Genomic DNA, 22460 nt, shown 5'->3' with positions numbered 1-22460 from the left:
TGATGGCAGTTTTGCATTTGTTTTTTTTTCCTTCTGCCTGCCCAAATATGTTTAATCTGCAACTAAGAACCACTTGGCGACTATAGGAATTTGGACCATGGAAACGTGTTAAGTTTTTTTTTGGTTTCAGGGGCAATTCCCCTTCTAACGGTGCACGCCATAGCACAAATTACCACTAAACACTTTGTGGCCTGTGATGAAAATGAATTGGACGCGCCTGCATTAGCGACAAATGGCTAACAATATAGTCTACTCCGTTTTCAAAGGCTAGCGCAGATTAACTAAAAAAATAATTGTGGCCTTGCTTCAAGGGAGGGAAACTGTCATCTTCTGGCCAAAAAAACCCCCTTTGACTTCAGATTTTCTCAAAATATTTAGTTACTGCATTTGACACATTTCACATAGCGATATATAATGTACAGTTTTGAACAAGCAATGTCAGAAACAAAACAATCCAGTCTAGTTTGTACTGCTGCATTAAAAGGTGGAAGTTCACCTTAAAACATGTCAAGTAGCATCATCCCCCAAAGTTAAGTGACGTGTGTGACTTTTCGTGGCAATTGGCATTGCTGAGAATTCCTGTTTGGAATATTTGAGGTGTCAAACAAGCATCCTAGCTCAATACCAAAGTGCATCCCCAAATTGGAGGCTGTCCCCCCCCCCCCCCCCCATGCTGCAGTGGCAAAAAACACATTGCTATGACTTCATAACCAGATTTTGTCCCCCCCTCCCCCGTCTAAAACTAAAACCAGCTGCACAGGTCAGAACAACATGTAACGAGTTGCCTATTGAAAATATTTAACTGATAAACGAGCACTCGGCATGCGTCATGAGGAATATGAGGTGCCTTCAACACAGCTTCGCGCTCTGTCGTCTACATCTTCTGAATCTCAAATAGGCGCACGTCCGTGTCGTACCATATGGGTGGGTCCACATTGCTGGAGAGAAGGGGAGGGGGGACAATTATAATCCGTTTCTTACGAAATCCCAATAGAGTAAACCTGTTGGATACATTCCAATACTCACCGCAGGTAGACCACACCCCACATGTAGGTGCGAAACCACATGGCCGTGCCAGCGTTGGCCTGGTACTTCCGGATGAGGATGGGGTGAGGGACGGGCAGCAGGCCGACTAACGTGCCGTGCTGGAGGAACTTGAGGATCTCCGATTCATCTGTCAGACCCCTGCCGTGACATAGCAACAACGTGAATGTTTATATCACCTACGTCAAGACAAACAAAGGCGTCTGATCCAACAAGTGTGTACTTGTCGATGCAGATCTTCTCCACCTGTGGAACCAACACCTGCAGCAGACGCATGATGGTCTGCAAGGGGAGCTTACACTTCCAGGAGAGGACCTGGGAAAAGATAAACAGGGAAAACCAGAGTTAAAATGCTTTTGGTTAGGTTCTTATTACAAAAAGGAGGTAAATCTACTTACCCACTCTGGTGTGGGAGCCCAATGTGATGCTGAAGAAACACTTGACAAGCGCCTTCTCTCCATTTCTGCCTCGGTGTAGAAAACATCCTGGGAAGAAGAATGAAGAGTTACCGGTACATACAGTTTTCCTTGAGCTCCAAAGCCAAGTGCCCAATCCTACTTGGAATTTAGCCCATAAAGTACTGGCCTCAGCTGAGCCACTTATTCTCACCTAGCCCTACCTTCCCTCTAGTTCCGTTCTGTTTTGTGTGTTTATTTTTTTTTTTTTTTTGCAATAAACACACTAACTTCATTGTCTTTTCCCGAGATGGATTCAGTGTCGCTGGTCCCGCTGGCTGTGATCTGCTCCGAGTGCTCCAGCTTGGGGACGGACACCATGGTACCATCCTCAGACACCTGAGACTTCTCGGTCAGTTTGTCAATGCCTGTAAAGAAATACAAACATCAGCTCCTTCAAAGACCACTTGTGTTCTTGATGATAAAAGCTTGCTTTACCAGGTATGGCGACCAGGCTGGCCTTCAGGGTGCCAGGTTCTGCTGGCACGGCGGGGCGGGAACCTTCCATGGAGACAGCCTCCTGCGAGCTGGTGCGGGAGATGGCGTCAGGCGACTTTCTCTTTCTCTGCAGGGCCTTCTGGATGGTGGCCGGGTCCGATGGAAGATTAGCAAGCTGGTGGAAGATGTTACGCTTGCGGATGATGGCGTACACCAGATTACAGTTCCCTGGGGAGGACAATCATCCATTTAATAGAATGTTCATCACGTCCCAACGTCTCAGAAATGGAGGCAAAATGGATGGTGCTGTTGACTAAACTAGTTCAGAGTAATTGGTTTGGTATGTTGGTTTCATTGGCACTTACCGTTGATTGGTTTTCTGCCTGGTCAAATTATAAAAATAAACACGGCTCACATCAAAAGCTGATGAGAAAAAATGTTAAAATACACCATACATTACTATATTTTCATACAAATCTCAGAGTGGAATATTTAAGATTTGTATGCCTTTTTTTACTTTTCAGACAAACTCCAGACAGAAAGTGCTGGATCAAACCTTGCACCTCTGCACTGTGAGGCGGGCATCGTAACCATTAGGTCACCGTGTCACCTAAATAGGTTGTCATTTGATTAAATTTAATCCATAGTGACAGAAAAGGCAGAGTTTAATACTTGTGAGAAACGGGTATAGTACATGTACAGTACATGTACATATAGTAGAGCCCATGTATAGTCGAGTTTTTGGCTGTAAAAAATGATCATTTATAGTGAGGCGTTTTGGGCCAAAAAAAAAACGACCATGTGTAGGAAGGCGTTTTTAGCCGAAAAAACCCCCGACCATGTACATACAGTAAGGCGTTTTTTTTTCTGAAAAAAACGACCATGTATAGTAAGGCGTTTTTAGCCGAAAAAAACGACCATGTTTAGTAAGGCGTTTTTAGCCGAAAAACCCCCCGACCATGTATAGTAAGGCGTTTTTAGCCGAAAAAAACCCCGACCATGTATAGTAAGGCGTTTTTAGCCCAAAAAAACGACCATGTATAGTAAGGCGTTTTAAGCCGAAAAAAACAACCATGTATCGTAAGGCGTTTTTAGACGAAAAAAACCAAATGACCATTTAAAGCATTTTGGGCTGAAAAAAATGACCATGGATCGCCATGCATGTTTTTGAGAACACACAGGAATGCCGGAGTTGGATTCGAACCCTGCACCTCTGCAGCGCAACGCAGATGCACTGACCATTTGACTACCAGGCAGGTAATGAACACTACAGGGTTCCAACGGGTCCCTGTAGTTAAAAAACAATTTTTTTTTTTTTTTTTTCAGGGAAAGCTTCTAAAATCAATAAAAATCCTTAACACGTTTCCTGTGGTGTTCATTTCATTTGTGTATGTGGTTTTCTGTTCATTAAATCCACCGTGAATCACCTGCTGAATGGAGAAAATGTTCTTAAAAAATGTCTAAATTAGCCCTCAAAATACCTTAAAAGGTCTATAAATAAAAAACAAGTGGAAGAGTGGGAACCCTGTGTCTACAATGTCAGAGTGAGCACGAAGAGGACAAGAAAATGAATGGTCGCACATATTTTTGGAAACCTGCACAGGTACGGGTCGAACATGACACCTCACAACGAACGGTCAAAGCAGGAATCGAACCCTGCACAACACCAACGCACTAACCATTCGACTACCAGGCAGGGATGAATGCTCGATATTGTTCATCAGTGTGTGTCCGTACATAAGACTGTTTTTAGAAATGTGAGCGCAAGGATAGTAAGGCTTTTTTTGTATTTTTTTTTCAGTCAAGGAAGGCATTTTTCACAACAACAAAAATGACCAGGTATAGAAAGGTGCTTTTACAGCCAAAAAACGACCATGTATAGTAAGGCGTTTTTTTCTGAAAAAAAAACGACCATTTATAGTAAGCCGTTTTTTTCTGAAAAAAAAAACGACCATGTATAAAGGCGTTTTAGCCGAAAAAAACGACCATGTATATTAAGGCGTTTTTAGCCGAAAAAAACCACGACCATGTATAGTAAGGCGTTTTTAGCCGAAAAAAACGACCATGTGTAGTAAGGCGTTTTTAGCCGAAAAAAACGACCATGTATAGTAAGGCGTTTTTTCTGGAAAAAAAAAAACGACCATGGATGGTAAGGCGTTTTGAGCCGAAAAAACGACCATGTATAGTAAGCCGTTTTTTTCAGAAAAAAAACCCGACCATGGATGGTAAGGCGTTTTGAGCCAAAAACCCGACCATGTATAGTAAGTTGTTTTTAGCCGAAAAAAACCGACCATGTATAGTTAGGCGTTTTTTGCCGAAAAAAACGACCATGTATAGTAAGGCGTTTTTAGCCGAAAAAAACAACCATGTATAGTAAGGCGTTTTTAGCCGAAAAAAACAACCATGTATAGTAAGGCGTTTTTGGATGAAAAAAAAAAGACCATGTATAGTAAGGCGTGTTTAGCCGAAAAAAATGACCCTGTATAGGCGTTTTTAGCCCAAAAAAACGACCATGTATAGTAAGGCGTTTTTAGCCAAAAAAAAACGACTATGTATATAGTAAGGCGTTTTTATCCGAAAAAAACCCGACCATGCATAGTAAGGCGTTTTTATCCGAAAAAAACGACCGTGTATAGTAAGGCGTTTTTAGCCGAAAAAAACGACCATGTATAGCAAGGCGTTTTTAGCCCCAAAAAAATGACCATGTATAGTAAGGCGTTTTTAGCCCCAAAAAAATGACCATGTATAGTAAGCCGTTTTTAGCCGACAAAAACGACCATGTATATAGTAAGGTGTTTTTAACCGAAAAAAACGACCATGTATAGTAAGGCGTTTTTTTCAGAAAAAAACGACCATTTATAGTAAGGCGTTTTTTTCTGAAAAAAAAAACGACCATGTATAGTAAGGCGTTTTTTTCTGAAAAAAAAAACGACCATTTATAGTAAGGCGTTTTTTTCTGAAAAAAAAAACGACCATGTATAGTAAGGCGTTTTTTTCTGAAAAAAAAAACGACCATGGATGGTAAGGCGTTTTGAGCCGAAAAAAACGACCATGTATAGTTAGCCGTTGTTTTCTGAAAAAAAACCCGACCATGGATGGTAAGGCGTTTTGAGCCAAAAACCCGACCATGTATAGTAAGTTGTTTTTAGCCGAAAAAAAAACGACCATGTATAGTAAGGCGTTTTTAGCCGAAAAAAACGACCATGTATAGTAAGGCGTTTTTTTCAGAAAAAAACAACCATGTATAGTAAGGCGTTTTTTGCCGAAAAAAACGACCATGTATAGTAAGGCGTTTTTAGCCGGAAAAAACGACCATGTATAGTAAGGCGTTTTTAGCCGAAAAAAAAAAGACCATGTATAGTAAGGCGTTTTTAGCCGAAAAAAAACGACCATGTATAGTAAGGCGTTTTTAGCCGAAAAAAACGACCAGTAAGGCGTTTTTAGCCGAAAAAAACGACCATGTATAGTAAGGCGTTTTTAGCCGAAAAAAACGACCATGTATAGTAAGGTGTTTTTAGCCCAAAAAAAATGACCATGTATAGTAAGGCGTTTTTAGCCCCAAAAAAATGACCATGTATAGTAAGGCGTTTTTAGACGAAAAAAACGACCATGTATAGTAAGGCGTTTTTAGCCGAAAAAAACGACCATGTATAGTAAGGCGTTTTTAGCCCCAAAAAAATGACCATGTATAGTAAGGCGTTTTTAGCCCCAAAAAAATGACCATGTATAGTAAGGCGTTTTTAGACGAAAAAAACGACCATGTATAGTAAGGCGTTTTAGCCGAAAAAAAAAAACGACCATGTATAGTAAGGCGTTTTTAGCCCAAAAAAACAACCATGTATAGTAAGGCGTTTTTAGCCGAAAAAAACAACCATGTATAGTAAGGCGTTTTTGGATGAAAAAAAAAAGACCATGTATAGTAAGGCGTGTTTAGCCGAAAAAAACGACCCTGTATAGCCGTTTTTAGCCCAAAAAAACGACCATGTATAGTAAGCCGTTTTTAGCCGAAAAAAACGACCATGTATACAGTAAGGCGTTTTTATCCGAAAAAAAACCCCGACCATGCATAGTAAGGCGTTTTTATCCGAAAAAAACGACCATGTATAGTAAGGCATTTTTAGCCGAAAAAACGACCATGTATAGTAAGGCGTTTTTAGCCGAAAAAAAAAACGACCACGTATAGTAAGCCGTTTTTAGCCCAAAAAAAATGACCATGTATAGTAAGGCGTTTTTAGCCCCAAAAAAATGACCATGTATAGTAAGGCGTTTTTAGCCGACAAAAACGACCATGTATATAGTAAGGCATTTTTTGCCCAAAAAACGCCTTACTATAAGGCGTTTTGGGCTGAAAAAAAGACCATGTACAGTAAGCGTTTTGGGCCAAAAAAAAGACCATGTACAGCAAGGCATTTTTAGCCAAAAAAACCCACAATGTATGTCGAGCTACATGGCTTTCCTGTTTCCCACTCTGCTTTTCCTGCTGACTCCGATCAGTTCTGATGATGATCACATGATCATTTCGGGCCAATTTGACATACAGTGTTACAAAGAAAGTGTTCGCTGATTGCCCCTAAAAATCATGACGTGCCCTTCCTTTGGCAGCAATGATTTGAACACCAGCTCAGTGATATGTGGCTTTCTGTATAAATCTGCAGAAATAGACATTTGAAATTAATATTTGGACACACAATGCTCTCCAACCGATCATTTTCTCCTTAAGTGGAAAATGTTTGGAACCCCTTTGGAGTTGTCACATAAAAGTATGATCAAAGCAATTAGAAGGGTGCCCCTTTACCGTCAAACTGATACTGGATGATGTTGTTGAAGGCCTCCAGCAGGAAAAAAACAAGATGGTGGTTCTGGACGGCAGAGAACAGGAACCAGCTCGTGGAGAAGGCCTCCAGTAGGTGGAGCAGCTTATTGGCCGCTACCATGGAAAGACTTTTCAGATATGGTGACACTGACGGTGGGGGAAAAAATTGAATTTTTCAAACTATTTTGATAGAAGGAGCTCCAAAATCCATAACAATGAGGCGAATGAATCACCGTTCACCACAATGGTGAGCAGGCAGTCAAAGAGAGGCTGTAAACGCTGGTGGCCCGTGGTGATAATCTTATGGAAGACCTGCAAAAACAAACAGAGCGACAGCTGGTTGGCTCTCACGGGTAGGGAAAAGGATCGCCTGGTCTCCATAGCGACACGGTCGGTCCTCTCACCACGATCAGTAGGTCGGCGTGAGTGCCCGTGAACACCGGGATGTCCATGGGCACATGGAGGGCGTAGGGCTTGTTCAGGCGCACGCCGAAGTTCCTCTCGCCGCTCAGCAGCAGCAGGATGAACACGCCGATGTGCATGAGGCCCACGCGGGCTGCAGGCACACACACACACACACACACAAAAAAAAAAAAACATGTTGCAAAGACAACTTTGAAATGCCGGGAGAGCTGACACACACGAGAAGACTTACACTGGTCAGCTCGGGCATCATTAAGGTAGAAGAGGATTGGAACCAGAATATCCAGTACGTCGCTACTCTTGAGGACGAAAAAGAGGAATTTCTGGGACGGGAACACAAAAAGAGCTGACTTTTAATTTTGCTCAGCTCACATGAAATGTTCATTTCTTACAGTTTCAAATCATTCCAGTGTGTGCGAAAAAGGGAATTCATCTTGAAAATAGCTTTTGTTTCCATACGAAGAAATGCGTGGTTCACTTCTCTTCAATCACTGAACTAATATTTACTTGAAGGCTATAAAGCCCTGTTTGCGGGGACGGCTTCACATCTATGTTGAATGGAGTAGCAGATGGTGGCAAAAAAAATAAAAATAATAAATGAGAAAAGATCAAAATCCTAAAGACGTCATATCCTCCCAAATCCTGAAAACATATTTTATGTCATATTTTGTCATACGACAAATGTTTCTGAGAACCTTATTGAAGTCGCAGAGCTTCCAGAAGAGTATCAGGAGCTCCTGGTGGAACTGGATCTTTTTGGTGGAATTAGGCAGGTACGTTTGAGTCAAAGGGTTGGTGAGGAGACGAGCCAATCCTTTCAGTACAAAATCAAAATCCTGGATAAAACACAAACAGAACCTTCAGGGACAAGATCCTCACGTAACCTTCACCGCAATTGTCCAGGCCATACTTCCTCTCTGTGAATCCTCGACAAATAATTCACAAACAAGTTTTCGGGGCCGGTGGACTGCACACACAGAGAGGGGAATCATTATTCAAGCGAATCATCACCACTCAAAATAGACGGACGGCGGTTTTTCTTCGCAAAACCTCATGTTCTTCCACGCTGGACGGAGAAGACGGGCAGTGGGAAGGCCCTCCGTCATGCTCCAGGGTCACAATGAGGATCTGCATGGCCTGCTCCACCAGCTGCTCCCGGTAGTCGGAGAAGAGCAGGTGGTTGTACGGGATGCCGTAGCCCACCGGGTCGTAGGCGCTCACCACGTTGAGCAGCGAGGTGAACAGCGGCAAAGCATGGCTGCGGGAGAGAAATAACACAGTCGATAGTGGCGGCCAATGAAACTTAAACACTGGGGATCGCACAGCATAGCATATTCACAGTTGGATTTGTTTCTTCATTATTGAATGAAAAACACCCTTTTTTTGCTGTTTCTGTGCTCCAAAGCCATATCTGATATTAAAATATGTCTGGAGCAACATCTCGGTTGCAAGGAACCATGTTGAAGTCAGCGGAGGAGTTTCATTTAGTCAGGCCATAGCCTTGTCTAACAGTCAAAAGTCTTTGGCTGCCCTCTTCTAGCATTTCCTGGCAATGACAAACCTTTTTGGGTGGGCCTCAATTACTCATGGAAGTCACTTTTTTGCAGCTTAATGCCTTCACTGTACACTAGTGCGTCACAAAAACACCAGCCGTAGTTTTTGCAAAAAAAAAAAAATGGCACTCTGCAGTATTTTTACTTTATAAACAAACAGTAAATATATCGAAAAGAATAAACAGTGTGCACATTGTGATTTCATGATTGTGATTGGCCCGCTACTTGCATATAAGCATGAGAGCAGACACACACGCACACACACACACACACACACACACACACACACACACACACACACACACACACACACACACACACACACACAGAGCATCCGTCGGTTTACCGATTCTCAGTGGAACAGAAGAAGGTCACCCAGGGGTTGAGGATGTGGTTATCGGTGGACGCTGGCAGGTACATGACCTCGGAGAAGCAGGTGAGCAGCAACCTCAGCAACTCGGTGCTGACCGGCATCAAATCCAAACGACGAACACAAATAAGTCAAAAGCGAACCCGACAAGACGAGAGAAAAGACCAAGCGGAAGTGGAGCTGACCGATTCAAATCATGGATGTAGTTGAGAGGTGGGGACTGCGCGAAGCCCACTCCAGCTTCCCAGATGTATTCACAGCTGTCGATGGCGTGCAAGTTCTCCACCGAGTCCTGCAACATACGTGAGCCAAAAATGAGATGAGACTCGCAATCGCTCAATTTTTGGTTTGTTTTCAGTAAAATTGCTCTGGAAACAAAATTTAGAGGCCGAAAATGAATAAATAATTATTATTTTTTGGGCATATTTTGTCCATCTTTCATTTTCTGCCAATGGTACGAATGAATAACTGTGGTTGGGATTTGGATTCTCAAAACTGGTCATTTTGCAGTAGTTTTCGTGAACTGTATGTATACTGTTTGCAGTTTTAAAGAAGAATGTTGACCATTTTGAATTCATATCGAGCTACACCAAGTGTGTGTGACCTGCAAGTGTTGATCTTTGCGTCACTTAAGCAATCCTTTCCCACTAAGACCATCACACAAGGGCGAACGGTGACTCTTTAATTGCACGGGACACAAAGAGCAAAAACTCAGTCAGTCAGACCGACAACATTCCTTTGGGCCCATTAGCGTCAAAGCACTCTTCCTGTTATGACTGACGGTGTCGTCACGCACCGTTTTGATTTTTCAAACCAACTCGGGCGACAGGTTTAGTGGGGTGGATTTGCGGCAGGAAGGAAGAAACATTGACGGGGGAGAAAATAAAAATACGGCCAGTAAAATCCGATCCGTGCCGCCGGTTATGGTCAGCGAGTGGAAACGAAGGACTTACCGGGCCTCTTCTGTGGCTGTGCACGGTGAAATCGGGGCAGAAGAGCAAGTCGGCGACGGCCAGCAGGAGCGACTCGGCCAGTGGGCGAGCGCCTTCGTCGTCGTCCAGCTCCTCTGCCTACAAATAAACACAGCTTGACTCGTCATTCTTAAAACTTTACACACGAGCGGTACTTCCCTTTTTATTTGACCTGACAAAAGGTTTTAAAGGGAAAAGCCAAGAAAAGGTGTTGATAAATACTTGACTGCGTTTGTGTGATCAAATGAGTGTGTATGCATGTCCTCTGTCCCAGGCGGCACATCAACAACATCCTTGCCGTTGGAGACAACCTCAGCTGGCTCCCAAAAAGGAACGGGCAACCAAAAAGGCCATGTTGTCCTATCATATGAGCTTTCATAACAAAACCTACAATTCACCATGAAAAAAAACCCTGAATCTTCATGAAAAAGTGACAATATCCCTCCTACGGCTGGAATGAGGAAACAACGTTCACCGTTCAGGCCATGTCATCAGAGTGAGGCGAGCGAAGTGTATTCTCAGATGACAATTTGTGTTTTGTTTTGTTCCCCCCCCCCACTCACTCACTCACCCCGGCCCGGCCGGCACCAGGCACGGTGGACCAGAAAAACCCCCTCCAGTCCTGGTCCTCAAAGATGTAGGGGAGGATGCGAGTCAGGATACGTGTGCAGTTCAGGACCACCTGCTTCTCCCTCTCGCTGGGGCAGCCCGAGTCGGCGCCCTGCACCAATTTTTCCACAGCCTGAGGACGAGTGCCACAAAACACGCTGTCGTTTATGATTTATTTACAACTGTACTTCATTTCAAATCAAATTTCTCCAGTCCCAAGTGTTCGGTCTTGTGAATATATATGCGACTCAGCTGTTTTCTGAAGCTGAGGCACGAGTGGTCGGTACCTGTGAGCAACCGCGATGACATTTTCGGTCAACAGGAATGACAAAATGGCCGCCCGCTGAGATGGCCACAAACGTCTGGGTTTGACCGCTTAACTCATATTCCACAAATGCAATATTAATCGGAATGCCTTTTTTTTTGGACTAGTGGGGCTGCATAGGGAGTTGGGATCGGCTCCAGCACACCTGCAAACCTCATGAGGATAAGCGGATTAGAAAAAGGATGGATGGATGGTTGGATGCTAGAAATGCTCAAACAATCGCATTACTGTTATCGTGTTGTATTTTTGTTTTATCTTGAAACAGCGTACCCCTAATAGGCCCTGGTACTCGCTGCGCAGAAAATAAACGCCTGCGGCCACTTCATGAGCATGCCACTTCTTTGTAGCATCAAGGGTATTTTTGTCAGGGGCGACCTCGGGCAGGAGTTGGGAAGTGGAAAAGAAAGCAGGAGGAGGGAGGTGACTTCCACATCTGAGACCGTGACATTGTTCGGAAGCAATGATCCGTGACGCAGTTTCCAAAAGTCCGGCAAAGCTAGCAATCTGCATGTTGTGCTTACCTTATAACACAGGGTGGCTAAATTAGAGGGAGACTCCTCTCGTAGAGCCCGGATCTCTGCAGCTGGAACCAGAGCAAAAACATCCTGGACTGTGGTGGTGCTGTCCGCCCAGAACTGGTCCCAGAAGGCATCATCCGTGGCTTCCACTGGCTGCAAAACAACATGAGCAATTGTTAAATAAACAGAAATCTAGAAATCGGTGTGGCTTGCCAGTGCACTGTGTATCTATTGTGTAGCCTGCCCGGCGAGTGATGACGACAATGTAAACACGATGCACCTGCCGCATCCATGTCAACGCCGTGCAACTTTGATTTAACCAGGCCATGATTTTGTCGAAATATGTTGCATGACAGCAGATGACATTATCATCATGCTGGTAACGTGACGTATTTCCATTTCCGTGAATACGGTCTCTCAATCGAAGAAACGCCAAATGATAATTTTACATGGTTAAATGCAACAAGGGGACAGTGTGTTGTGAACGCGTTGCCTGATTATGTGCTCGTCGCTTACATTTCCAACAATCGTCTAACCTGCGTTTTTGTTGTCAGCTGAATCACTGCTTTCCTGAAGTTCAGTTTTGAGTCGGTACTGCCCATTGTCGATTTTCTATCTTTAAATCAATAATAATAATACGAGTTGCGCTGATGCCGCTGAGGATTCTTCTTAATCACCCCTTCTTGCTTTGCCTTGAGTCAAGGAAAAAGGGGCGGGGTTCTGTTTTGCTATTTTCACGATGGTTGATCATTGGTTGATCACTTCCGTGTTTCGAATGACGTGAAAAATAGATTTGTTTTGAAAATGTCCCCCATTTGTCATAAATGTTACGGTAGTGTAAGTGTAGTTCAATCTGTGTTAATTACAATGAATTGTTTGTATAAAACTAATAAAATTGGTAGAAGAGCGACGGGTGCGTTTAATGCGGATGCTTTTGTAAACAGCGACATCTTTCGGATATAGTTTTCTCAGTCACCCTTAAATGCTAATAAATTCAACGTTAAACAGCGCCCTTAACGTCTTAAATCAATATAAAACTTCAGACAAAGTGGTATAAAATTGATTAGATTAGTACTCAATGGTGCCTTCCAGTCAATCCGCCAATGTGCTAAATAAATCATTGTATGAAATGCTTTTTGAAAGATACAGAAAATACGCCAAAAATATCTAAAAGACCATAAGTGATGTTTTTGTTTGCTATTTTGTGTTATTCTCTGAAAGAAACCCAAAATGCAGGACACAAAACGGAATTGCTATTTTTCCAATATGACCTGAATGCGTCAGTAAAGGTCTCCGCGCAGGCGCAGTATGATGTAAACACAAACGCAGCAGCTGGCCATGGTTGCGAACGACGTGTATTAGCTTGTTGGATTTCAACACGAAAAGCTTTTTAGTTCGATCTTGTTCTTCAGATGTGTGGATATTAAAACGCTGCGAAAAAGGCATTTAAAACGTGTTTTAACATATTCACTTTAGGTGGCTACTTTTCGCTTATCAGCGTAAAGGCTAACATTGTTAGCTTGTGAGTGACGAAGACGAAAAAGAGCTTGTGATACACTATTTAGCCATTACGTGATGTAAAATATAAGCGAATTTGCATATGCGCACCGATATATATACTTTATTGTTTCTCTCTCGTAGCCATGGCTAATTTCATCACCTAAAACCCAATTGGGGATCCAGTTAGATACACTGACAAATGCAAGCTAACTGCTAGCGAGGTTATAGGACATAGACGGAGATCCTCAAAGAAATTCATTGACATTGATGCATTTATGGTCATCACATGTTGACTGAAAGCAGGTGAGTGAGTCCTTCGGCGCTAAAGTAATTAATAGAAGCTCATGTGTTTACGTGTCCAGTCATTCGTGTAAGCATTGATCAGCAAGTGATAAGGAAAAGTGCAGAATCAATATGAACGTCATTACCTTAACATTCACAGACATACGTGTAATCTATAAAGCTGATGTTTAAGGGTAGCTAATTGAGGACTTGAAAAGCTCTTGTATAATATTTTTAGTGTCACCTCATGGATCTGGCATCTGTAAAGCTGGTGTTAATGTATTTTAGTATACTGAGTTCATAGAACTGGTAGTGTATGTTTGTTTGTTCCACAGGAAAAGGCAGCACAGTGGTGGTGATGAGAGCGGCCACCTGGTTCCTCAAGCCAAACGGCCGAACCAATCTCACCCGCTCTCCCCCGAGCCGGGACGGGATGCCTGGGATTCAGAGGTACACTTAAAAATTGACTCTCTTCTAAAGCTGGCCACATGCACACCAGTTCTTTTAACCGTGAGGGACATCAAACGTGAAAAGGAAAAAAAAAATGGGCAGCGACAAAAGGCTCAGTAGCAGTGACACAACTGTTGCATAATGCATTTGAGCATGACATCTTTGATCCACTGGTGAAAAGGACAATTTGATTCGCTCCACTTTCATCTATAACTGCTTCAGACAACGTGTATGCAGGAAAGTGGTTAAGATTGCACGATGGTCTGTGTCTAATGTGTTGTCTTGTATTATTTGGTCATTTTTTGTGAACTTTTCTTTTGATGGCGGCGCGGGCACCCGCAGCGGCTCCTCTTGTTGTGAGAGGGAAGAAATTTCATCTGCACCTACAGCACATTTGACAATAAAGTTGTACTTGATACTTGAATGCATACCGGATTGACAAGGTACGATTTTGTTTCAGTGGTCCAATAGCTCCAGCAGCCTCAGCAGTCTTGAGCACACGTCGGGCAGCTCCAGCGGCAGCCGCTGCGCCGTGGGACCTTGTAGTCCCCTCGGCTGCGGCGACTCGTGCGACCCGCCCGCCTGCTATCTGTACATCAACCGCATCCTGAGGGAGGCGCATTTCCAGAGCCTGCAAAGCCGCTGCCAAACGCGAGAGACGCGGCTGTGACCTCGTGATATTTCCTGATCAGATATCAGGGAGGGAAAAGAATCAGCAATAATTTAAGAACTGGGACCAAACTCATGCTAAAATTGAACTGCCAAAATGACAAGTTTAGGACTTTGACTCGTTTATGATTTTGGGGGTGGTTCTGAAGTCTCAGGGAGGTCGTGGTTGAGAATTTTTCTGTCCTTTCTCCATTGTAGTTAGGCCCAAAACACTGATGGAAAGTCCCAAGTTGCACCTTTCACAGCGGCTTCTTTGAACTTGTTCTTCCTGTTCGGTGAAGAAAACGACTACTAAACAAGTAAAAATGCTCATTGCAGCCCTTCATGGGTTTCTGTGCCTGTCCATCCGAAAAGCCAGGAGAAAGCTCAGCTTTTCTTTCCATCAGCATTTTCTCTTCTTTTTCCTCTTGAATTTTGTTGTGTACATGAACTTAACATGACATTGACACTGTTCTTGTAAATCATTTCAAAATAAACAAAAATTGGGGGGTGTTTTTAAAAAAAAACTATATTTTCTGTTTTGATATCTATGGAACTATCCTTTTTTTTTGAGGTTTTCTTTCCTACATCCAAACTCTAAACTGTCTTGGTCCTCGCAGTCTCGCTTAATGAACGACTGGAGATGCATTGAGCGCCTCACTAATGAGCTCTGACCTGTGTGTCAGGCAGGAGCAGCCAAAGACTTTAATTAGCATACCGCGCGTCCTTGTCTCACCCGCACAATAACAGATCCCGCGTATTCGTGCGACCCACGTCACCATAGTTACCCCACAGCCGCGTCTGGTCCCCATTAGCGTGCCTGTCCATGATTGATGCTAAATTAGAGATGACGAATGAGCGGATGATAATTCGGCATGAGGCATTGCTCTGATTCATGACGGTGTTACTGTACGAGAGACGGCCTCGTTAGTATTACACAGAGTCAAGTAAGGCATTCAGATTGGTGCTTGTTATTATTGTTTGAGGAATGCAACCCCCAGTGGACCTTTGGAAAGAAATAGTGCTATTTCTAGGATGACGTTTGAACAGCAAACACTTGTGTACTGTAATAATACAAATTAAATCAAACTTGGCACAATTATACACATTATAGCAATAATACATGAAGAAAATCAAACACATTTTCCTGGAAAAAAAAACATTCTTATTTTACAAAAATAAAGTCATATTTAAAGGAAAGATTACAGGCCAAAGTCCTAAAAAAAGTTTACCTTTTTTTACCCCATAGTCAATGGGGGGAAAGCCTAGATTTTACAAAAATAAAGACAGATTCTTATAAGCACCTCACTCTGAATTTTAGATGAAGAGCGAGAGAAAGACATTCGCACTTGTCATCAAAATTATGAATTTATTCTTGTAGTATTATACGCCTCCCTTCTCTAAGAATAACAACGTTGGTGTCATTAAGAAGACATATATGCTGAAAATACGATTTGGAAAAAACAAAACAAAACTGGTCATTCATACTTATCACAATTTTAGTATTTTGTGATCAGGACCTTCAACCTTGACTCTCATAATATCAATTGTTAGGTTGTAATTGAACTACTCCTTGGTAGTTAGCTAGCATTTTTTTTCCGTTCAATGCGATTGGAACAAAGTAAAACGAAAAACGTCAATTACACACAAGGTGACAAATAAATTACCAACAATCAAATGAGTCCACACTTCCATCCAAAAATTGAAGAGGCGCACAAGGATAAAAAAATGCTCAAAAAGCTCACCAGGGGGCAGCACAACCTGCCTCGTTTTGACAAATTCAGCAGACGATGTGGAAGATAGTCACTCATAATCTCTCCCAAACACACATTTATGAACATATATGTACATGCACGCACACACACACACACGCACGCACACACACACATTTACAATGCAGCACACAGATATGAAGGTGTGCGGTGATGAATGACTCAAATCAGTTGAGTGGAGAGGCAGGAGAGAGTTAAATGAACTGTCCTTGTTCTGGGGTCTATGTATGCGCATATATTGTTAGGTTTTTACCGCGGCCAGCAAAAACAACAACGAACCCCCTCCCCCCCCCTCCATAAATGTCTCCTTTCTTTTTGGCCATGTCCTTTGGTCTCAGATCCTCATCTCTACCCTCCAAAGACGAGGCCATCCACATGACAACAACAAAATGCGCCGAATTTTGCGGCGTCTGCTTTAACCTTCCGCTTTCAAGCTCTGCGAATCATCTCGTCCCTTTCAAGTTTCCTTAACAGAAACGGGGCCTTCGGTGTTTTCACTGTAACCAAAACGTCACGGCTAACGCGATGGAAAGCAGAGGCGAGCTCAATCCGAGCTGCTCTTTGCCATGACGTGTTTGGGCAGCTGCTGCCTGGCATGAGGCGCCCGTTGCCTTCCGCGCCTTTGAGGGTTTCGACGCCAAGCCAAACATCTGCTTTGCCTCCTCCCCGCCGCCATTTTTTTCGCCTCGGTATCAGAGAAGACTCGCCCGCCATGCGAAGAATTAATGACCCGGCGCGCATATTAGCGGTGCCCTGTTGCCCCCCCATCCTGGCAAGCGTAGCGGAAAGACGAGGGGGGGAGGCAGGGATGGCACTCGGCAGTTGGACAAGGAGATTGGGGGTTGAGAGTGTTACGGTTCTCAAGTATTTGGCAGGATGAGGGAAAGTCAATTTGAAAGTTTCCTCCTTTCATCAATGACACGGACTATCGTCTACTGTGACGTTTGGAGTATAAAGTCAACCGATCTCTTATCGCGTGTATTGCAGTCACATGGTCCGATCGGCCAATTAATCTCTTTCGGTGACGTCACTGGCCAACAAGTCAACTTCCGTGTGGGTTCAAGAGTATGAAAAATGCGCTGGTAGTGGATTAGCGTTTCAATTAGCCTTGCTTCGCCAGTTTTGGCTGGAAATGAAAATATATTTTAAATTTGGCAGACCACAGAGAAAATTTGTTGCTGAGAACTGTGAAAAATTTGAATGATTAAAAAAAAAGTATTTAAAATAAGGTTTCAAAATCCTGAAAAATCAAGCCATTGTCTCCACTCTCAAAGGACACTGAAAAATGGATGCTAGCGTGCCTTTCGTATGCCTACACTGTTTGAGCCACAAAAATATCATCCGCTTAAAGCCTGCGCTGGCTGGACTACATCCCATTAAAAAATTTTTTTTTTAACGATTTCCTTACATTTTTAAACTTAATTGAAAATAAATGAATGAAAAAAGACAAGAACAAAAAGATTATTGCGTAATGAGAATTTTTGAGAATTGTTTTAAACTTTACATATCAGTTTGATTTCCTGTTCAGTCTTTAAAATAAAGCATGAATCTAAAAACATTTAAAAGGTAAAAACTAAAACGTTTCTTGCATATTTGAATCCGTTTTTCTTTGACTCTTAACCTTTAAAACTCTAAAGTGTTTAACTATTAAAGTAATTTTTAATTTAAAAGTTAAAAAATGAGAAATAGAAAAGTGTGCCCAAACTTATTTTTTACATTAAAAAAAGTCTTTGATTCTTCAGCTTTAAAAAATGTCAATGGTTTCCTCGTATCCCCCCCCCCCCCCACACATTTTTAAACTTTAAAACGGGTCAATCTGACCCGCACTATAACGAGGCTTAAAGACCACCCTGCCTTATGAAATAATTCCCCAATTAAGGGTTCCACTCCCCTAAACATAACTCACATTTGGAGCTCACATTTGGTTTCCGACAGTTCAAAAGCAACGACTGTACTTCAAATGTCTCCGGCCGACTGACTTCAGATTGAAAGGTCGTAAAAGTGCGACTTGCCGTACGGTTGAGGGGGTATTTAAAGTAGATAAAAAGGCCCCGACCGGCTCTTACGACTTGCGTAAAAGCTCGAGGACCTTCTTCTTGTGTACAAATCCATCGACGCTGGCCCTGAAAATTCTGTTGGCCGACGCCGAGGGCTGGCTCATCTCAGCCCAGGCGTAGCCTAAACACACAGCTGATAAACATTTCCCCACACACATGCACAGAAAGCAAAGTGGTAAGTCTCTCTCAAGCCAGCCGGTGTTTCCAACGCATCGCCGAGATAACCGACAGGCTTGGCATGCTCGGGTCAGCGTCTCCGCTTCCACTTTACGGCTTCCCCCTCCTCCAACCTCCTCCGCCCATTCAATTTCACACAATGTGCTCCGGAGACAATGTACAGTAGACTGTTTTCATTGCGCGGCCCGAATCACAGTCAAGGCCTCTATCGATCATCATAAACGTTCATCCGCAGAAAGCCGCTGAGCGCGGTCTTTTTTGTCCCTCGCGCCGCAGACTTTTATGGCCGGCGTTAGCTTGTGTTCCTAAAAAAAAACACGACTTGCTTTCAGACCGTTCAAGCTGGTCGCTCACATTCCGACGACAATCAGACCAAATTTGAATGTGCTCTCTCCCTTGTGATCAAAGTGAGCAAATTGGTTGGATAGCAATAAAATGTCCTGAGCGATTACCCGATGGTGCGGGGTTGGTTCAATAGCGATATTCTAATATTCCGATCTGCTCAGGAAACATAAAGAGCCGATAATCCGGTCTGATATTTACGATCGCAAATCTTTTTCGAGTTTGACTAAGGCGCCGACTCTGCGATTGTGACAGGAAGCGGACCGATTATCACAATTGTCACTTATGGCGCTTTGGAGCTTGATTGTGCTTCACACAGCTCGCCATTCAGACCAAATTTGAGCATGTCTCTGCATGTTATCCTGAGCGATCCACGAGCTGCTCAGAAAACGGTCGGGGGCCCACAATCGTAGGTGTTAAACCTGTTCAGTATTTCCGCCAGTAAATACCGATGCATGTCAACTTATGATTGTGATGTAAAACCAATCAAATGCCAATTAAGCGGGAATGACAATTGGGCCGAATTTGGGCATTTTTGCCTTCTTACGATCATGTGGGTCATTTGGAGTACACACCACACGATAAAAAGAGGAGGGACACACTTCCAAATTATTTCTTCATCATGTGTAGGGTCTTTGGGGTTTTCGAAATCAGATAAGATGTTGAAAATTGCTCTATGTAACCCCGCTTTAACCCTTTGGGGGACAGCGGTTACTGCAGTGAACAGCTTATCATGTTATCGGGTTACAGGGCGCATGACAGGGTTCAATAGGAGGGCCACCACTAACCTGCTAGAGAGGACCAGAGATCGGCGCCTCTCGGTGAAATTTGTTGCGTTTGAACTATAAATGTCAGGAAGAGATACACTCGCACTTAAATAGCTGCCCATAATCTCCCTGTATTATCCTAATTGAACCCATGGGCGGCCAAGCGCCCATCAATAGCTGAGCTCATCTGCAAATTAATAAAACATGGACCCTCACCAAACCTACAGTCTGCCCGAGCTACTTAGACCCACTAGAGGAGAGTGTTTCGAGTCACCGCCGAACGAAATGGAAGCGCAATAAAGTGTTGGCATTGGGCTGTGCAGCAGAGACGACTTCTTATGGCTCCCGACGTCCCGCCGCGATTCCCCAGACGAGCGCCGCTTCCGCCTCGCTGTCTCCGTGCTGCAAATGATCATTAAAGCCATCGGCCAACTGGTCGGTGGTGTTTGAATTAGCGTGGACACGTGTCGGCAGGTGGATTTCATCAGAGACATTCCGGTCACCGCAACACCCCGACACTCAAAGTGACTCCAGGAACAAGTGAATCATTCCAGTTTTAAATACAGCGGTGGATACGGACCAAGCCTAACCTCAAATAACAAACGCTTCCATAAAACTGATTAGAATTGCCAGAAGGAAGATTCAACCATAAATATACCACAAGCTGTGTTGCCAAAACACATTTCAAAGGCTTCCAAACATCCTCAGGCGCTTGTTGTACATTTAAAAATACATAGCCATTAAACATCTTACAGCTAAGGATCCAAATACACAACACACAGCACCTGTACGTACACGTCAACCATTTTGAAGATGTTGACGATTTAGACACAAAGAACACCGTGGCGGCCAACGGTATGCTAACGGGAAATGGCGCTGCTTCACAGAACAACGTTGCTAGTTCTACTCACAGACAACACAAAATGGCGGTTGTTGATAGTTTGCGCGATTACGCATTTTGATGCTTAACTCAACTCAACTGTATTTATAGAGCACTTTCAAACAGCCATCGCTGCATACAAAGTGTTGTACACAGAGCAATTTAACAAAACATTTATGTCTGAATTTTGAGAGGCTTGGAACGGATTAGGGCATTTACATGGAAAACGCGTCTCTACTTACAAAATGTCTTCCAGAACCAATTAATTTCATAAGTAGAGGTACCACTCTATCGTCAAGAAAATTTGGGGGTGGAGTTCCCCTTTCCAGTGATCAGGAAGTACCGAGCGGGCTTTTCAGTTGCGTCTTTGGACAGTGAGTCGATTCCGGACGAGCGTCGCGTGATGCGGGAGACAATGAAAGCGCCGGTCCTCATCATAAGACCTCCATCTTAATAACACCGAATCCTGGAGGGCCGTAAAAAGCAGCGAGAGGTTATTAAAGACATCTATCAAGTCCACGGCGCCAATGATCACCCCTCTGTCGAACGTGAAAGCAAGGCCACGGCGACCAACCGTTACTTCTTTTTCTTTCTACGGCACCAACAACAACAACAACAAAAGCCACGCTGGATGAGCAGGGACTTCCAAAAGGGAAGTAGAAAGTGCCGTTGCCCTCCGAGGGAAAGACTTAACCTGTACCTTGTGTTAAGTTTTTTTTGTCCATTCATGTACAAAAAAAAAATGTTCCGACATAAAATCGAGAATGCTGTAAAAAGCAGAACGGTCGCAACATCTTGACGAGCCGTCAGAAACTGGCGGCGGGGCGAACAAGGAGAAAGACGATGACATCACACAGTCATGGATACACGACTGAGAATTACAGCAACCCAAAAAAAAAAAGAAAGAAAGAAAAAGCTAAACTAAAGAAGTTCCTCCAAAGAAAGCAATGAGTAATGCATTGGATAGAGTGGAGTTAATGACTAGCATGCCACAATGAGCCATGCTGCATGCTCGGCGGTGCTAAGACATATGCAAACGGTTCCTTTTTTTTTTTTAAATTCTCGGAAGAGCTTAAAAAAAAATCCAACTTCATTACTATTTTCTATTTTTTATCTGGAACATTTTATCTCTTAATATCACATGAAAGAATCTTTCATTCTTTTCAAAATGCCAGTGTGAATTTTTCTTCATGTTGAAGTGAATACTAAGTTCTTATCAGGAAAAAACTGGACTTTATTCCCATCATGACTTTGTCTAAAATTACGTTTTTAAAAAAAAAAAAATTACGACATTTTCACTCAATATTTGGGGGTTTTATAAGAAAAACACAAAAAAGTAGAGCCTTATTTTTTTTATTCCTTTATTCCAATTCAGAAAACAATGACAAATTTGACCTGTTTTCTTTTTTTGGGGGGGAGGGTGAATAAAAATACGAAATTTCCTAATTTTCTTTTACATTAATTTCACAAACAACAATTTATACACGCACAACTGTGCTCTGAGGATTTTTATCACACACAAAAAAACATGACTTAATTCTAAGACTATGCTTTGATGTTAGCATAATTCCCATTTAGTCGTTTTCTGCAATTTTTTTTGTCACAATCAATAAAAAAGAAAAAAAATGAGCTGGCTTAGAATTTTTTTTCCATTGTGTAGATTTTTGTTATTAAAGTAATTGTCGTCTCTAAAGGTTGAATTAAACCTTTCCCACAAACCTTTAAAAAAAATGTTATGGGCAAGTATGCTAATAGGCTAATAAATGACGTAACGTTATTCTTGTCGCATTTTGATGCACCCCAACAGTCCTTCGTATCCGACCTATCTTCAGAACAAAAATTGACTTGGCGCGCAAAGCCATGAGTGGCGTTTTGCACAGCCTCGCGCACGGAGGCCATGTGGGCTGCATGTGTGTTTGCTAACGCTAACATTCGGATTATTTGCCATTATGAGTGTCTGGCGTGATGTAACAAAGCGTAATGTCAACTTTCATTACCGGTTGTGGAAATCAGGCGCGAGTGTTGAAAGTTGACGCGTTTGATTAACATAAAATAAAAATAGGCCC

General features: G+C 42.9%; 2 protein-coding genes across 3 annotated transcripts; one reads left to right on the top strand and one right to left on the bottom strand.

Annotated features, from left to right (window-relative positions):
• Nucleotides 1-354: 354 nt before the first annotated feature.
• Nucleotides 355-12211, bottom strand: hid1a (HID1 domain containing a). Of its 2 annotated transcripts, none has more exons than XM_086132397.1 (19): nucleotides 12056-12211; nucleotides 11523-11672; nucleotides 10639-10809; nucleotides 10050-10166; nucleotides 9282-9388; nucleotides 9073-9189; nucleotides 8224-8431; nucleotides 8084-8140; nucleotides 7869-8009; nucleotides 7406-7496; nucleotides 7155-7306; nucleotides 6984-7062; nucleotides 6733-6897; nucleotides 1938-2165; nucleotides 1731-1867; nucleotides 1443-1529; nucleotides 1268-1359; nucleotides 1027-1185; nucleotides 355-938 (listed from the first exon to the last, which is right to left on the bottom strand). In XM_086132397.1, the coding sequence occupies exons 1-19, from the start codon at nucleotides 12119-12121 to the stop codon at nucleotides 875-877; spliced, it is 2388 nt and encodes a 795-aa protein (XP_085988523.1). In that variant the 5' UTR covers nucleotides 12122-12211; the 3' UTR covers nucleotides 355-874. The 2 variants fall into 2 exon arrangements, with proteins under 2 accessions (XP_085988523.1, XP_085988524.1); XM_086132398.1 differs by having other exon boundaries at nucleotides 6733-6864.
• A 616-nt stretch (nucleotides 12212-12827) lies between these two features.
• On the top strand, nucleotides 12828-14931 carry LOC147192811 (uncharacterized). Its single transcript, XM_086134129.1, has 3 exons — nucleotides 12828-13322; nucleotides 13637-13751; nucleotides 14212-14931. Exons 1-3 carry the CDS (start codon nucleotides 13306-13308, stop codon nucleotides 14419-14421), a joined length of 342 nt encoding a protein of 113 aa, XP_085990255.1. The 5' UTR covers nucleotides 12828-13305; the 3' UTR covers nucleotides 14422-14931.
• Nucleotides 14932-22460: the final 7529 nt, after the last annotated feature.

Source organism: Hippocampus guttulatus, chromosome 16, assembly GCF_054856545.1.
Source record: "Hippocampus guttulatus isolate MCC_2025c chromosome 16, RoL_Hgut_1.0, whole genome shotgun sequence".
Lineage (NCBI taxonomy): Eukaryota > Metazoa > Chordata > Actinopteri > Syngnathiformes > Syngnathidae > Hippocampus > Hippocampus guttulatus.
This window is presented reverse-complemented; position numbering and strand designations above follow the sequence as displayed.

Coding starts and splice junctions, on each gene's coding strand:
- hid1a (XM_086132397.1), bottom strand. CDS start 12,121: ATGGGCAGTACCGACTCAAAACTGAACTTCAGGAAAGCAGTGATTCAG. Junction 9,389..10,049: donor ACAGCCACAGAAGAGGCCCG/GTAAGTCCTTCG, acceptor CGTATGTTGCAG/GACTCGGTGGAGAACTTGCA. Junction 939..1,026: donor TGGGGTGTGGTCTACCTGCG/GTGAGTATTGGA, acceptor CCTTCTCTCCAG/CAATGTGGACCCACCCATAT.
- LOC147192811 (XM_086134129.1), top strand. Junction 13,752..14,211: donor GGGATGCCTGGGATTCAGAG/GTACACTTAAAA, acceptor ATTTTGTTTCAG/TGGTCCAATAGCTCCAGCAG.